Source organism: Nerophis ophidion, linkage group LG15 (genome assembly GCF_033978795.1).
Source record: "Nerophis ophidion isolate RoL-2023_Sa linkage group LG15, RoL_Noph_v1.0, whole genome shotgun sequence".
Taxonomy (NCBI): domain Eukaryota; kingdom Metazoa; phylum Chordata; class Actinopteri; order Syngnathiformes; family Syngnathidae; genus Nerophis; species Nerophis ophidion.
Genome location: NC_084625.1, coordinates 28,382,981 through 28,400,869, shown reverse-complemented (window position 1 = coordinate 28,400,869; position 17,889 = coordinate 28,382,981). Strand labels below are relative to the sequence as shown.

The following is a 17,889-nucleotide window of genomic DNA, read 5'->3' as shown; positions in this document are numbered from 1 at the left end:
CCTTTATTTATTGAATCACAAATATTGAAATTCAACGATTTGGTGCATTTGCCAACAGCTAAAATAATGTGCAAAGTAAACTATAACCTGCTACCCAAGAATGTACAACAATTCTTCTCAACAAAAGAGGAGACATATAACTTTAGAGGAAAATCGAATGTAAAACATTTGTATGCTCGTACAACACTTAAAACTTTTAGTATATCAGTATGTGGAATTAAATTATAGAAGGGAATAACCAAAGAAATCAAACAAAACACCAATATGATTCATTTTAAGAGACTGTTCAAACTGCAAGTGTTCACAAAGTACACATAACAAGAATTATGATGAACATCTTTGAACCCTTTTCTATTTATTTATTTATTCTAATTGACAAAAGAAAATGTATGTATTAAATATTTGGTCAGTTACTCCAGTATATTATTTGTTATTTTTTATTGTTTCACTGTTAATGTTACAGAAAACAAAGAAATTGCATAAAATTGCTATGGTATGAAAAGGGGTAGGATTAAATAAGCCCTGCTTTTTCCAACTTCTTTCGGGATGTACATCTGAAAATATGTGATGAATTACATTGTATTGTATGCATGTTCGAAATAAACTAGAATTGAACTGAACTGAAACACAGGATGTGTAAAACAATAACAATAAAACTACTATTTCAGAGTTACAGCATTTAGTTGGAACTTCATGGTAATTAACTGTAAAATCACAACTGTGCAGTTACGGTAGGTTGCTGTACACACACACACACACACACACACACACACACACATATATATATATATATATATATATATATATACATATATATATATATATATATATATATATATATATATATATATATATATATATAAATATATATATATATAATGGAAACCAGGCATTTGTATTTGTCCAGGGTATGTCAATTAACAGCATATTCTTATTTCCAGTCCAGACATAGCAAAGAGGTAGCATTTACATGACATGACATGTTGAAGCATGATTATATCCTTATACCAACAGAAATGCTAGCTATAGCTAATTTTGCTGGTATAAACCTCAGTCATATTTTGAACGCATGGTAACTTTTGACATATTAACATTAGGAAGTTAGCATCCCAGCTTTTTTAACTCATTTTGCCCAAACACGCCGAGAGTCATATATTTTGTCACTGGACGTTATCTGGCTAGCTCAGGGGTCGGCAACCCAAAATGTTGAAAACGCCATATTGGACCAAAATACAAAAAAAAAAAAGCTTTATATAAGTGTTATAATTAAGGCAACACATGATGTAAATGTCTATATCAGCTATATTAGCCTACTATAAAAGGCTGACGCAAATCTTCGTTGACAGAAATGTTGTATTTGAATTTTTATTCTACACATTTTTACAAAATTGGAAATCATTAGTAGAATGGAGGCTTCTCACAGAATGAGATAACTTCTGGAAATTACTGGCGCAGAATGGCCAAATGTATAGATGCATGTGTCCAAGTTAAAGGAAACGGCAGGCTGTCTTCTTCTAATGGATTTATTATAATCGTTGCAAGCTGTGTAATGTTTGCTGTGATCTGGAACAACATGGCACATAAACAACTATGAGAAATGTAGCCAATATTAAATACAGATAATGTGTCAGGAGACATGCAAATATGAATTAAATACACAGAAGACATAAGTAAAGGAAATGAAATGAGGTCAAATATATCTACAAACGAGGCATAATGTTGCAATATGTACATACAGCTAGCCTAAACAGCACGTTAGCATCGATTAGCTTGCCTGATAAGCCTGAAAAGCACTGCAGAAAATCAATAAAATCACCAAAGTTCACCTTCACGTACAGCATAAAAAGTTTGGTGGGCAAAATGAGACAAAGAAAAAGTGGCATTAAACATATCTTTCAGTGGCAGCATTGGAGAAAGTTGTACATGTAAACAAACTACGATGAGTTCAAGGATCGCTGAAATTAGTAGGACAAAACTGTTGGAATCTGTGACTCGGATCTTCACATTTTATTGTTTATTTTTCCATCTTTGTTCTCATTCTCCGTTTGATCCGTTTATTTCCCGTTTAGTCCATCACCATGGTTACTTATTAGTTTCAGCTGCTACTCCCGGTTCCTGCACACCTGTTCTCTGTCAATCACCTTCCCTTTATAAGCCAGCCTCTTCTGTTTATTCTTTCTGGGACTCTAGTTTGTTTTCACGCAACGTAACGTCAGGTATGCTTTTCTCGCTAGCTTATTAGCTCGGCCACCTAGTCATCTTTAGCTCACATGCTAATCATCTTTGTTTTTACTTTTTATGCCTTCATGCCAAGTCTTAGTTCTTTATATTTCCTAGCTTTCACGCTAGCGTATTTTTGTTTCCCTTTTTATTAGCTCCAGTGTTTTTGTTCAGAGCTCACCTTTTGTTAATACATTTGTTAGATCCTACCTTTGTTGTGTTCTTCGTTTGACGCATCCATGAGGGAATCGAACCCGGTACCACGATGCCGAACCGGCGTTACAAAAACGGCGCTTGCCAAATACTCTTATCAGTGAAGGATGTATAACAAATACAGTGGGAACAATTAGGAAGGTTTGTATCGTGTTTGTTTTCCTACACAAAATATATTAAAACAAAAAAAAATTTTCTTTCTTCATCTTTTGCCATTTTCAAACATCTCTGAAAGAGGTCCAGGGAGCCACTAGGGCTGACTCCCTGGCTCGCTAATTGTTAACTTGACTTGTCGGCTTTCACGCGCAAATTTAGCAACATTTTTCAACAGTACTTACGTTCACACTGCATTGTCGGATATCCAATTGCTGATTTTTTGGGCTCAAATTTGATCTTTTTATGTAGCCGTTTACATTACAAAAAAGTGATTTCTAGTGTACGGACATGACGCCATGACTGCAGTGTTTACGGAAGCTTTCACTCCAGCCGGTCTCAGTACTGGCGGACTTGTGGCAATTTCAAGGGTTTTGTCAACATTTGCTGAACTGAATTATTGTACGTAGAAGATTAAAAAGGAAGAGGACAAGTACTTTGGCGCTGGCAGTTTTACGGGATATTTTGCTTCGATGTCACCTTCAAGAGCATGTCGGAGACAGAATTGGTGGAGCTTTCACGTGAGTTCCTAAAACATTATTTTCACCCAATTTCTGCTCCGTTGTCGACCATTCATTTTGTAACCGTCTCTTTTGGCGAATAATTATGACAAATCGCTTTTTGATAATGTTCTGGTCGGATGAATGCGACCAGAGTGCAGGTATGTTCACATTGAGGACGCACGGCATATACTGTATATCTGATTTCATTTCACATACAAAAGAGGCCTGGGTCGAATTTGAAAAATTTGGAATTGCACTGCTCACGTGGACATGAAAAAATCTGATGCAGGTCTCATATGGGCAAACAAATCGGAATTGACCTGTCGTGTGAACAAGGCCCAAGTTATAAAGGTAATAAGCAATACAGTCATTTCACAATGAACTTTGAGTATGTGCTTTTACTGCTATCCAGTGTCTACTTTTAAGTCTGTGTGGCATAAAACGAGTAAAACATCAATTGTTAGTTTTCCAATTGTTGTTGAAATTCTGTGCTTTTTGAGGTTAGGGTTACAAAGAACATGAATGCTCAGTGGCCTTGTGGTTAGTGTCCGCCCTTGGATTGGTAGGTCGTGAGTTCAACTCAAAGACGATAAAAATGGGACCCACTACCTCCCTGCTTGGCACTCAGCATCAAGGGTTGGAATTGGGGGTTAAATCACCAAAATCAATCAATCCATCAACCAATCAAAGTTTATTTTATTGCGACCGGTGCAATGGACGTCGAGTGGATCTAGCATAATAGTGTGAGAGTCCAGTCCATAGTGGGGCCAGCAGGAGATCCTCTTGAAAATGATTCCCGAGCGCAGACACCACTGCTGCTCACTGCTCCCCTCACCTCCCAGAGGGTGGAACAAGGGGATGGGCCAAATGCAGAGAGTAATTTCACTTTACCTAGTCTGTGTGTTACTATCAGTGGTACTTTAACTTTAACTTTACCAAAGCAATAAAGTCACAAGCTGATTCAGTGTTTTTTGGAAAAAAAAAAAAAAAGTCTCAAAACATCACAACTGAAAAAATTGCTGCAAATTCAGGCATTTTGGGCCGCAATAATCCCAAATATTATCATGGTAACACTTTAGTATGCGGAACATATTCACCATTAACTAGTTGCTTATTAACATACAAATTAATAACAGTTTGGATCTTAATTAGTCATTATTAAGGACTTCCATCCATCCATCCATTTTCTACTGCTTGTCGCTTTTGGGGTTGCGGGGAGTGCTGGAGCCTATCTTAACTGCATTCGGGCGGAAGGTGGTATACACCCTGGACAAATCGCCACCTCATCGCAGGGCCAACACAGATAGATAGATAACATTAATGCCTTATTCTGCATGGCCTTATTATGCAACTAGTAAGCTATTAACTAAGAGTCTTCTTTCAATTACCTCAGAATTATTGCTTATTAGTAACCCTAACCCTTATATGTTCCCCTAGTGTTAAAATAACTCTAAATTAGGGTCTTTGTTACTGAGAATATGTTCCCCATACTAAAGTGTCACAACTATCATAATTATTATGCATGGAAAAAGCAAGATAGAGCTTTTCTTCATATCACCACAGACGCAGCCACAACACAGAGACCTGCTGGAAAAAAGTTAGGATTTATAATCCGAAAGTGGGGATGAGGTGTCAAGAAACAGTGGTCTTATTTGGATAAATTGAATAAATGGTTTAAATTGCCCTTCCCGGCAAGCATAAGGAGCATGTCCTCCTTCCCAACAGGGTGAGCATGTCCATGCAGTTAAAGGTGGTCAAACTCAGAAACAGCTCATTAAGATCCTGCAGCTTAATGTTCTCTACGTAATAGAATCGAAATATGTGGTAGGGGATGAAGCACACCACCATGATGATGACGAAGCACAGGCTCTTCAGCTGAGCGCCAAAGTCCTGCTGGGAAGTGCAAAGCTGGTGGTGCTTCCTGTATAAAACCCAGAGGACGTTGACTTGGAGGCCGCAGAGCACGATGGTGACTGTTATGAACAAAGTACTGATGATGTAGTTGATCACCTTGGCATTGGAGTCTATCTTTTTGCCAAATCTGAAGCAGTGAGCCTGGCTGTCAGAGTCGGTATTTTTACCGTAAACCAAACAGATGATGCAAATGACGCAGACAGACATCAGAATCCACACCACAACGCTGGCAGCCAGCGCGTAAATCCTCGGCGGGGACGCCATCGGCCCATGCCTGCCGTAGAACGCCAGCAGGCGCGTGACCAGGATGACCACGTAGAAGGTGAAAGACATGTACATGTGGATGTGGATCATGCTGCTCACCACTTTGCACCAGCCTAAGCCCAGGCTCCATTGTTGAGTCGCGTAATAGTAGATCCGGAACGGCACGGTGAGGAGGAACAGGAAGTGGGCGAAGACAAGATTAAGCACCGCGATGGACGTGGTGGACGTCGTCCTCAACTTCATGATGAGTATTGTCAGAGTCAGGCTGGTGCCGCCAATGAGCAGAACCAGCGTGTAGATGATGATCAGCACTATGTTGTGTTCTCGATTGGGCCCTGGCGTTACCATACTATCATTTTGGGGGATTTTGGAGGTTATGGTTAGAGAAGTAGGGGTGAATGTTGAGTTTGAGGCCATCTGAAAAGGAAAAGGGAAGGATAAAGGGTTGATAGATTTGATACAATGGTAGTATTTACAATCAATGACCTTTAATGTTATGATTATGATACTTATTTAAAACTTAATGACCAAGTATTTTAGTAACCAGTAATCTAACACAATATTTCCAAACCAGTAATCAGATTAAAATTACTCATCCAATGGTGTCACTGTGAGTTACTATTTTTGTCTCCTTCCTGAGCAAAATTGTGCAAAGTTACAAACCCCGTTTCAATATGTGTTGGGAAATTGTGTCAGCTGTAAAAATAAACGGAATACAATGATTTGTAAATCCTTTTCAACCCATATCCAAATGAATGCACTACAAAGACAAGATATTTGACGTTCAAACTCATAAACTTTTTTTTTTTTTTGCAAATAATAATTAACTTAGAATTTCATGGCTGCAACACGTGCAAAAGTAGTTGGGAAAGGGCATGTTCACCACTGTGTTACATCACCTTTTTTTTTAACAACACTCAATAAACGTTTGGGAACTGAGGAAACTAATTGTTGAAGCTTTGAAAGTGGAATTCTTTCCCATTCTTGTTTTATGTAGAGCTTCAGTCGTTCAACAATCCGGGCTCTCTACTGTAGTATTTTACGCTTCATAATGCTCCACACATTATTGATGGGAGAAAGGTCTTGACTGCAGGCGGGCCAGGAAAGTACCCACACTCTTTTACTACGAAGCCACGCTGTTGTAACACGTGGCTAGGCATTTTCTTGCTGAAATAAGCAGGGGCGTCCATGATAACGTTGCTTGGATGACAACATATGTTGCTCCAAAACCGGTATGTACCTTTCTGCATTAATGGTGCCTTCACAGACGTGTAAGTTACCCATGCCATGGGCATTAATACACCCCCATACCATCACAGATGCTGGCTGTTGAATTTTGCGCCTCTAACAATCTGAATTGTTATTTTCCTCTTTGTTCTGGAGGATGCCACGTCCTCTGTTTCCAAATATAATTTGAAATGTGGACTCGTCAGACCACAGAACACTTTTCCACTTTGCATCAGTCCATTTTAGATGAGCTCGGGCCCAGCGAAGCTGGCGGCGTTTCAGGGTGTTGTTGGTAAATGGGTTGGCTTTGCATAGTAGAGCTTTAACTTGCACTATCAGATGTAGCGACCAACTGTAGTTACTGACAGTGGTTTTATGAAGTGTTCCTGAGCTCATGTGGTGATATCCTTTACACACTGATGTTGGTTTTTGGTGCAGTACCGCCTGAGGGGTCAAAAGTCCGTAATATCATCGCTTACGTGCAGTGATTTCTCCAGATTCCCTGAACTTTTTGATGATTTTACGGACCGTAGATGGTAAAATCCCTAAATTCCTTGGAATAGCTCGTTGAGAAATGTTGTTCTAAAACTGTTCGACAATTAGCCTACAAAGTGATGACCCTCACCTCCATCCTTGTTTGTGAAATACTTAGCATTTCATTTTCAACCCATATTTAACTGAATATGGGTTGAAAATTATTTGCAAATCATTGTATTCCATTTATATTTACATCTAACACAATTTCCCAACTCATATGGAAACGGGGTTTGTATATATTGCGTTTTCCTTGCGTCTCGGGCATTGACCCCATGCACAAGGATAAGTCGTGGGTAGAGCGGAGATCAGAACCAGGAATAAATGTTTTTTCTAGGATATCTACGGGACCCTAAACATCTCATTCTTGACTGATAAACTACAACTACTTATACATTTAGTTTTTATTATTGCGGTTAGAAGAACATCAGAAAGCTATCAACCTGGGGGACGGCGTGGCGCAGTGGGGAGAGTGGCCGTGCGCAACCCGAGCGTCCCTGGTTCAATTCCCACCTAGTACCAACCTCGTCACGTCCGTTGTGTCCTGAGCAAGACACTTCACCCTTGCTCCTGATGGGTGCTGGTTGGCGCCTTGCATGGCAGCTCCCTCCATCAGTGTGTGAATGTGTGTGTGAATGGGTAAATGTGGAAGTAGTGTCAAAGCGCTTTGAGTACCTTGAAGGTAGAAAAGCGCTATACAAGTACAACCCATTTATCATTTATCATTTAACCATGATAGTTTTTACTGATTTGCAGGGAGACCAAAACAAACTTTTTTTTTGTAAAACCGAAGCAGAGTTACCTAAGAAGAACGGGCAAAATACGAAGATGATAAGAAACTGTTTTAACCATTCATATTGTCAGGACTTGGTCAAAAATAGGACTCAGATGCAGAGTGGAGAACAATCCGGCAGGCTTATATTTTGAAATGTTTCCTTTTCATCTCTTGAGTCAGGGCAATACACAACGGCTATAAACTTTAAGAACTGGGCGAAAAGGTTTCACAAAAAGTGAACAAACCGAAAATCACTCCGAAAGGAGGAAACAAAAATATAAATCTCTAACTACACTTGCGAGGAATACAACTATTAAATTCAAACAACAAAAGACGCTCCAAAAGAAAGGAAAAAACAATGGTCTATAAAGCTTTTACGCTGTTTTTGATCGAGAGAAATAATTAACAAAAGGTCACTCAAAAATGAGGAAAATAAGAGACTGTAAAAGTAAACTGAACTCACCACTTCGCCTCGAAAACTTTACAAACAAAAATTCACTCTGCTTAAGAGGAGAAAAGGAAAACTCAAAATACCAACTTGGAAATTCAGGATCTGGATAACTCAGAGCAAGACGAGACAAGGCTTGGGCATGAAACTGGAGATGCACGAGACAACGAGACATTCTGGCACAGAACAAAGGGAGGCGTGGGCTTATAAGACACATGGGGTAATGGGGCACAGGTGGAAACAATCAGGGATCAGGGATGACGTCAGACTGATGACAAGAGGAAGGGCAAGTGGCCTGAAACAAGAGGAGAGTCACTTTTCAAACTAAAACATGAAATTCACAAGATTAAAAAAAATACAGACAAGACATCCCTCACCACGGTGTGACACATATAGTATGTGTGTTTTTGCAAAATGTATTTTCAAGAATCGTTTAAGAATTGTTTTTTATTAAAAACATTAAACAACTATTATGTATTATTATTGTCATTCATACCGTTACTTTTATGAATTTTTAGTTTACCTTTTTTTAGTAATCTCCCGTCCAAAGGCAAAACCCAGTAACTAAATTTTGGTCAAAACTGAGCTGATAATAATTTTAGAGTTCCTAGGTGATATGCTTTACATTAGTGTATGCGATATTGTAATTTGTTCCGTAAGTAAGCTGTTACGCGCATGGCAGGACCTAGCAACTACCACATAACCGCGTAGATACAACAGAAAAACCTAGTATCTCAAGCCACCAATCAGTGCTTCTTTGTCAGTCGCCTTATTGTCTTTAATGAGACATTTGCACGAATTTAAGGCCGACGGTCAACCTGATTATGTGATATTATGGCACGAGGGGATATTTGGGAGATTGGCCCAGGATGTTGCAAGCACCTTCATTAAATGTATTGTTCTTGATTCTTCCCCTTGCATACTCTTTTGGGCAGATAACTGTGGAGGTCAAAATAAAAACTGGACGCTGTACACGGCTCTTGCCCAATGTGCAAACGCAGAATGGGGCCCACCCGAGATTGTGATAAAATATCTGGAGAAAGGGCACACGTTCACGTCCATGGCTCAATCGGCAAGAAAATGAAAGCTCAAGAAAACATCTATACGTTTGATGACTTTGTAGATCTTTGTAAGACAGCATCAAGATAGATTGGTTTTCTTTTGTTTTCTCAAAATCAGCTAGAAGTTAGTTACTAGGTTTTGCCTTTGGACAGGAGTATTGTATTTGTATGTCTTCTCAAATAAATGCTTTGTAAATTTATATTCTAAATATTACAAAGCTAGGATTGGGTAGGAGTTGGGGTTCCTCTATTTGCTTTTATTAAACTGATTGATAGTTTGTGATTTTTGTAAATACAATTGTAAAAAGACATGTTTAGGCCAACACTGCGCATACAGGTCGTACGTCAGCAGCCAAGAGGAGCATTTGTAGACTTTTTGTTATCATTGACTATAATTTATATACCAAATATTATATTATGAGAATCGTGTTAAATCGAGAATTGAATCATGAGGCGCACAAAGTTCATTCATAATTTTCACTTTGGCCCTTCGGTTCAAAAAGATTTGAGCAGTCCTGCAGAACATACTCCAATTAGCTTGTATGCAATTCAACTCCAAGTCTCCTGGTCAACAAAAGCAAATAACCAGCAGGGTCTAAATAACACTGCTTCAAAACACATTGGCATTAACTGCTACGGCTGGAGGCAACCTTTTAATGTATGTTTTTTTAATTACCTCAACAACATATAACATCAGTGGGCAGTATCCAATAGTTTTTTGTTTGTTTGTTTTTTTACCCCTACATGCACTTTAAAATGTTAATTTCACTACTCCGCACTGTTGTTTACACTGAAATCCTCTGCGGTTGTAATGCTGGCTGGGCAGTCGAGCACTCCAAATCATTGTTAAAGTTTGGTAATTAACCTATATACAGTAGATATAATTCTATAAGTTATACATAAAGTGTTTATATATGTCAAGTGCAACTGGAGTTTAAAACTAATAAGAAAATAACTAATGTTGAGAAATGCAGGGAATTGACAAAAACTGAAGCAGGTAGAACATGGATGCCCATAACATTGTGGAGTGAGCGCACACCATAGTGGAGCGACCACACCAGAGTTTAAAAGGACCATAATTACCGTAAACGATGCGTAAGATCATCTTTGGTGGACAAAACCCAAAACCAGTGAAGGTAGCACGTTGTGTAAATCGTAAATAAAAACACAATACAATGATTTCCAAATCCTTTTCAACTTATATTCAATTGATTAGACTGCTAAGACAAGATATTTGTTTGAACTGAGAAACAACATTTTTTTTGCAAATCATTAACTTAGAATTAAATGGCAGCAACACAATGCAAAAAAGTTGGCACAGGGGCATTTTTACCACTGTGTTACATGACCTTTCCTTTTAACAACACTCAGTAAACTTTTGGGAACTGAGCAGACCATTTTTTGAAGCTTTTCAGGTGGAATTCTTTCCCATTCTTGCTTGATGTACAGCTAAAGTTGTTCAACAGTCTGGGGTCTTTGTTGTCGTATTTTAAGCTTCATAATGCGCCACACATTTTCAATTGGAGACAGGTCTGGACTACAGGCAGGGCAGTCTAGTACCCGCACTCCTTTACCACGAAGCCATGCTGTTGTAACACGTGCAGAATGTGGTTTGGCATTGTCTTGCTGAAATAGGCAGGGGCGTCCATGAAAAAGATGGCAACATATGTTGCTCCAAAACCTGTATGTACCTTTCAGACTTAATGGTGCCTCCACAGATGTGTGAGTTACCCATGCCTTGGGCACTAATACACCCCCATACCATCACAGATGCTGGCTTTTAAACTTTGCGCCTATAGCAATCTGGATGGTTCTTTTCCTCTCTGGTCAGGAGGACACAACGTCCACAGTTTCCGAAAACAATTTGAAATGTGGACTCGTCAGACCACAGAACACTTTTTCTACTTTGCATCAGTCCATTTTAAATAAGCTCGGGCCCAGCAAAGCTGGTGGCGTTTCTGGGTGTCGTTAATGAATGGCTTTCGTTTTGCATAGTCGATTTTTAACTTGCACTTACAGATGTGGCGACAAACTGTAGTTACTGACAGTGGTTATCTGAAGTGTTCCTGAGCCCATGTGGTGATATCCTTTACACACCGATGTTGCTGAGGGATCGACGGTCACGGGCATTCAATCACTGCACGCAACCAGTGAATTCTCCAGATTCTCTGAACATTTTAATGATGTTACAGACCTTAGATGGTGAAATCCCTAAACTCCATGCAATAACTCGTTGAGAAATGTTGTTCTTAAACTGTTGGACCATTTGCTCTCGCATTTGTTCACAAAGTGGTGACCCTCGCCCCATCCTTGTTTGTGAATGACTGAGCATTTCATGGTAGCTGCCTTTCTCATTTTTCATGGCACTCAACTGTGGGATGTTCCAAACAAATGTTTGATGAGCATTCCTCAACTTTCTCAGTCTTTTTTGCCACTTGTGCCAGCTTTTTTTAAATTATGTTGCAGGCATCAAATTCCAAATGCGCTAATATTTGCCAAAAATAACCAAGTTTACCTGTTCGAGCGTTGAGTATATTGTCTTTGCAGTGCATTCAATTGAAAATAGGTTGAAAATGATTTGCAAATAATTGTATACTGTTTTTATTTACCATTGGGGCGATATAGCTCGGTTGGTAGAGTGGCATTGCCAGCAACTTGAGGGTTCCAGGTTTGATTCCCGCTTTTGCCATCCTCGTGACTGCCGTTGTGACCTTGGGCAAGACACTTTACCCACCTGCTCCCAGGGCCACTTACACTGGTTTAAATGTAACTTAGATATTGGGTTTCACTAAAGTGCTTTGCGTAACTAGAGAAAAAGCGCTATATAAAATATAATTCACATTTACACAACATGCCAACTTTACTGGTTTTGGTTTTTGTCCATAATCAATTGTCTATCTGTGAGATGTGCCTAAATAGTTGCTGCTGTTTGGATGCTCAGCAGTTAACTCAAATTAGGCGGGCAGGAATGTACAACTCTGATGGGAAAAGGGTTCTTTTAGGACATCAACTATTTTGCCGGATTTCCACAAATTAACAAATACTGATCAAAATAATACCTTTTGCCTGATGACATAACGCAAGTTACCTAGTTTTCATAAACAATGATACAATCATAAGAAGCAACTTAGCACTTTTGACCGAAAGGAGAAAAAGACAACAGCACACTCATCGTCGTCTAAAATTTTAATTTTTTTCAGCAATATTTACTTCATTTTTTTTAATGATTCTCCTGAATCATAGAGACAAACATATCAAAACGTATTAAGAATTTACCTTTCGCTCCTTGAAATGTCAAAGCACTAGAGGTCTGCGGCTTGTTTGTTTCCTCTGCTGCTTGGATACAACTGCAATCAGTTGGCAAGTTTCTGTTAAAATATTGATGTCAATAATTATCCCAGATTGCGTATGTATAAGCCAAGAAGGCAACGACGAGTGTTTTATGAGTTAATGCCCAGCATGAGAGTGTGCAAAACGGTAATTGCACACAATGCAGTCAAACCACAAAAGAGTACTGCTTCCTCCTTTTAGTGATATGTGTACTCTTAAACCAAATATCAGTCAGCATATTATCTTAAATCAGCACATTATCAGCAGCTGACAACGTGATGTATGTACCAGACATTTATAAGACATATAGTATATATGTGTGTAAATATAAACGTGCGTGCGTGTGTGTGTGTGTGTAGTATATATACAAAACCAGTGAAGTTGGCATGTTATGTAATTAATAAATAAAAACAGAATACAATGATTTGGAAATGTTTTTCAACTTATATTTAATTGAATAGATTGCAAAGACAAGATAGTTAATGTTCAAACTAAAAAACATATTTTTTTTGGCAAATAATCATTAACTTAGAATTTAAAGGCAGCAACACAATGGAAAAAAGTTGCCAGTGTTACATGGCATTTCCTTTAAACAACACTAATAATTTACTTAAAATTTCATGGCTGCAACACTTGCCAAAGTAATTGGGAAAAGGCATGTTCACCACTGTGTTACATCACATTTTCTTTTAACAACACTCAATAAATGTTTGGGAACTGATGGGAGCAATTTTTGAAGCTTTTCAGGTGGAATTTTTTTCTCATTCTTGCTTGATGTGCAACTTAAGTTGTTCAAAAGTTCAGAGTCTCTGTTGTGGTAGTTAAGGCTTCATATTGCGCCACACATTTTCAACAGGGGAGAGGCAGGCCTAGTAACCACACTCTTTTACAATGAAGCCACGCTGTTGAAACATGTGCAGAATGTGGCTTGGCATTGTCTTGCATGACCGTCCATGATAACGTTGCTTGGATGGCAACATATGTTGCTCCAAAATATGTATGGACCTATTAGCATTAATGGTGCCTTCACAGATGTGTAAGTTACCCATGCCTTGGGCACTAATGCACCCCCATACCATTACAGACACTGGTTTTTGAACTTTGCGCCTTGAACAGTCCGGATGGTTCTTTTCCTCTTTGGTTCGGAGGACACAATGTCCACAGTTTCCAAAAACAATTTGAAATGTGAACTCGTCAGACCACAGAACACTTTTACACTTTGCATCAGTCCATCTTAGATGTGCTCGGGCCCAGCGAATCTGGCTGCATATCTGGGTGTTGTTGATAAATGGCTTTCGCTTTGCATAGTAGAGTTTTAACTTGCACCTACAGTTGTAGCAGCGGAATGTAGTTACTGAAGTGGTTTTCAGAAGTGTTCTTGAGCCCATGTGGTGATATCCTTTACACACTGATGTAACTTGTTGATGCAATACCGCCTGATGGATCGAATGTGACAGGCGTTCAGTGTTGGTTTTCGGCCTTGTAGTGATTTCTCCGGATTCTCTGAACCTTTTGATGACATTACGGATCGTAGATGTTGAAATCCCTAAATTATTTGCAATAGCTCATTGAGGAATGTTCTTCTTAAACTGTTCAACAATTTGCTCATGCATTTGTTCACAAAGTGGTGACCCTTGCCCCATCCTTGTTTGTGAATGACTGAGCATTTCATGGAAGCTTTCTTTTATACCCAATCCCGAATCGAAAACGCTCTATAGCCCGCAGACTATTTTTTGGCTCTGGGAATTACTAATAAGCCGGAGTTCTTTGAACACAGATTTCTTGCCGGGACATAAGTTACAATACAATGGGCAAAGGAGGCTGGAGCTACACCGTGTAGTATTTTATACGTAAGTAGTAAAACCTTGAAGTCACATCTTAAGTGCACAGGAAGCCAGTGCAGGTGAGCCAGTATAGGCCTAATATGATCAAACTTTCTTGTTCTTGTCAAAAGTCTATCAGCGGCATTTAGTACCAACTGTAATATTTTAATGCTAGACATAATGAGGTCCGAAAATAATAGGTTACAGAAATCGAGACGAAACGTAACGAACGCATGAATAATGATCTCAGCGTTGCTAGTGGACAAAATGGAACAAATTATAGCGATATTACGGAAATGAAAGAAGGCCGTTTTAGTAATACTCTTAATGTGTGCTTCAAACGGGAGAGTTGGGTCGAAGATAATACCCAGATTCTTTACCGAGTCATGTTGTATAATTGTTTGGTTGTCAAATGTTAAGGTGGTATTATTAAATAGGTGTCGGTGTCTAGCAGGACCAATAATCAACATTTCCATTTTTTGGCACTGAGTTTCAAAAAGTTAGCGGACATCCATTGTTTAATTTCATTAAGACACGCCTCCAGCTGACTACAGTCCGGCATGTTAGTCAGTTTTCGGGGCATGTAGAGTTGGGTATCATCAGCAAAACAGTGAACGCTAACACCATATTTGAGTTTGATGTCACCTAGCAGCAGCATGTAGATGCTGAAGAGTGCAGGGCCAAGGGCCAAGGACCAAACCCTATGGAACTCCGCACGTTACCTTAACATAGTCCGAGGTCACATTGTTATGGGAGACGCACTGCATCCTGTCAGTAAGAAAATAGTTAAACCAAGACAAGGCTAAGTCTGACATAGCAATTCGTGATTTGATACGCTCTGATAAAATATTATGATCGACGGTATCGAAAGTAGCGCTAAGATCAAGTAGCAGCAACATAGATGACGCATCAGAATCCATCGTTAGCAATAGATCATTAGTCATTTTTGCGAGGGCTGTCTCCGTAGAGTGTTTTGCCCTGAAACCGGATTGAAAGGGTTCACAGAGATTGTTAGACACTAAGTGTTCATTTAGCTGCTGTGTAACAATTTTTTCAAGGATTTTCGACATAAAGGGAAGGTGGGACACCGGCCAGTATTTTACCATGAATTTAGGATCCAGGTTAGGTCTTTTGAGCAGAGGATGAATAACCATTTTTTGAATGCCAGTGCCAAAGGAAAGTGATACGTTTATAATGTTTAGCACTGATGGCCCTAATATTACAAACAGCTACTTAATAAGTTTCCCAGGAAGTGGGTCAAGTAAACATGTTGTTTGTTTTATCCCATGTACACGTTGTAGCAATTCCTCTAATGTTATTTCATCAAAAAGAGAGAGAGACTATTTTGGAGGGCAGTATCTGTTGTATATACATTTGTAGGTGTGTTAATAGAACCGCTGTCTTTAATCTCCTTTCTAATGAGTTCAATTTTCTTATTAAACAAATTCATAGTCATCTGCCGAGTGGGTGGTGTTACTGGGAGGAGTCCCTTGTTGGGTTAGGGATGCTACTGTACTGAACAAATTAATTCAACATAATAAGTCATCAAGGAATAAGACAAAGGGGAAGTATCTGTAATGTGGAAGCATGATGATGACAGCCCCAAAAAAACAGAAGGCACATTGCAGCACATGCGGTTGCTTATTAGAATTATAAACTGAAAAAGTCCCAAAATCAAAACAAGGGGAACTGATCAAATCTAATGTACATAACGTGACTCAAATTGTTAGTTAGTAGCATACAACTTTTCAGTTTCAAATTATATTGAACACATTTCCTGTGCAGTTTGATTATAAAGAAAATACAACCACTGCATAATCCATCCATCCATCCATTTCTACCGCTTGTCTCGTTCAGGGTCGCGGGGGGTGCTGGAGCCTTTCTCAGCAGCATTCGGGCGGAAGGCGGAGTACATCATGGACAAGTAGCCACTTGATCGCAGGGCCAATGTATAAACATATGTAAAGCAATTTACAGTAACTGCACAGTTGTGATTTTACAGTAATTAAAACTACAATATATATATTTTTTTATAGGAGCAGTTTGTTTACTCAGTAGTGTCAATCAGGCCGTCTTGTTTCTTCACATTATATACAGTACTTGGCAGTATTATGTGTCCAACAATGTCACTTCAGCTCAAAACATCTGATTCTTCTTCTCTCTCCAGTCCAGTCATTTAAATTAGTGACACCTGTGATTTAAAAAATGTCACATCACAAACTCAGTGCAATAAAACCATTGAATAAACAAACAACTATCATATTAACTGGAGAGTAACTATGCGCACACACACACACACACACACACACACACACACACACACACACACACACACACACACACACACACACCGAGCAGGATGACACAAAAAGCAATAGCAGGGGTCTCAAACTCATTTTACCTGGGGGCCACTGGATGCAGAGTCTGGGTGAGGCTGAGCCGCAAAAAAAGATTTCTTTAATAAAAATGTTGCGTACTCCTCAGCATGTCTAGTTGTATGATGACGTTTCAAATTGTATGCCTTGTGCACCGCAACTTTCTCTGTGCAAATAAAACACGTTGGGGTGCTCCTGTCCTCAACAAAGAAATATTGCATCTCCCACTTTTCCTGGAATTTTCTTTGCTCATCACTAACCTTTCTCTTCACTGCAGGCTTAGAAAAAGACATGTTTGGGGTTGTGGAATATATTTGTATTTAGCCGACGCACAGAGAATAATGTTATTTCCGCAATGTGTGTCGTTCCGCTTTTCCTCCCTACAGCAACACGGCGGTTGGCGGATAATAGCCGGAAAAGAACCGGAATATCGAGCGCAAAAAAAGTGACGGCTCCCGGAGTGTTATCCGGCGTCATATAGAAATATATGTAGTGTTCATCGTGTGAGGCAATGGAAATTAAACAATAAAAAAATAATAAATAACGGTTTGAATTGGTCCAGGTTATCAGAGACTGGTATTACTGACGGACAGGTGTCGCGGTGTGACTGCAGGCAGGGCAACGTTTCTGTCGCTTTCAATCATTTGCCGCTTTTCCACTAACGCTTGGGTAGGCAACCCAGAACATTGAAAGAGCCATTTTGGACCCAAATAACACAACGCTGTGAAGCGGCATTCATATAAAACTCGCGGGCCACACTAACAAACTTTCAGATCAAGGTGGGGGCCGCGAAATAACGTCTCGCGGGTTGCAATTTGCCCGTAGGCCGCGTGTCTGAGACTACTGAGCTAAAGCTTCAGTGTAAAGTAGGGGTGATCAATCCAGATTTCTATACTATTGATGCCTATATAGAATCAGTTAATAAACGATACTAAATCGATATATATGTTTATTTATTTTTTCTTGTTTTTATTATTACAAAATCATTTGTTTGGTAATTTTTGTTATTGTTTACAAACTCAGGGAGTAAGTGTCTGGATGCAGGAAGG

General features: G+C 39.2%; 1 protein-coding gene across 1 annotated transcript; it reads right to left on the bottom strand.

Annotated features, from left to right (window-relative positions):
• Positions 1 to 890: 890 nt before the first annotated feature.
• On the bottom strand, positions 891 to 12,774 carry LOC133569557 (probable G-protein coupled receptor 141). The gene is made up of 2 exons (XM_061921980.1): positions 12,589 to 12,774; positions 891 to 5,684 (listed from the first exon to the last, which is right to left on the bottom strand). The coding sequence occupies exon 2, from the start codon at positions 5,682 to 5,684 to the stop codon at positions 4,764 to 4,766; it is 921 nt and encodes a 306-aa protein (XP_061777964.1). The 5' UTR covers positions 12,589 to 12,774; the 3' UTR covers positions 891 to 4,763.
• Positions 12,775 to 17,889: the final 5,115 nt, after the last annotated feature.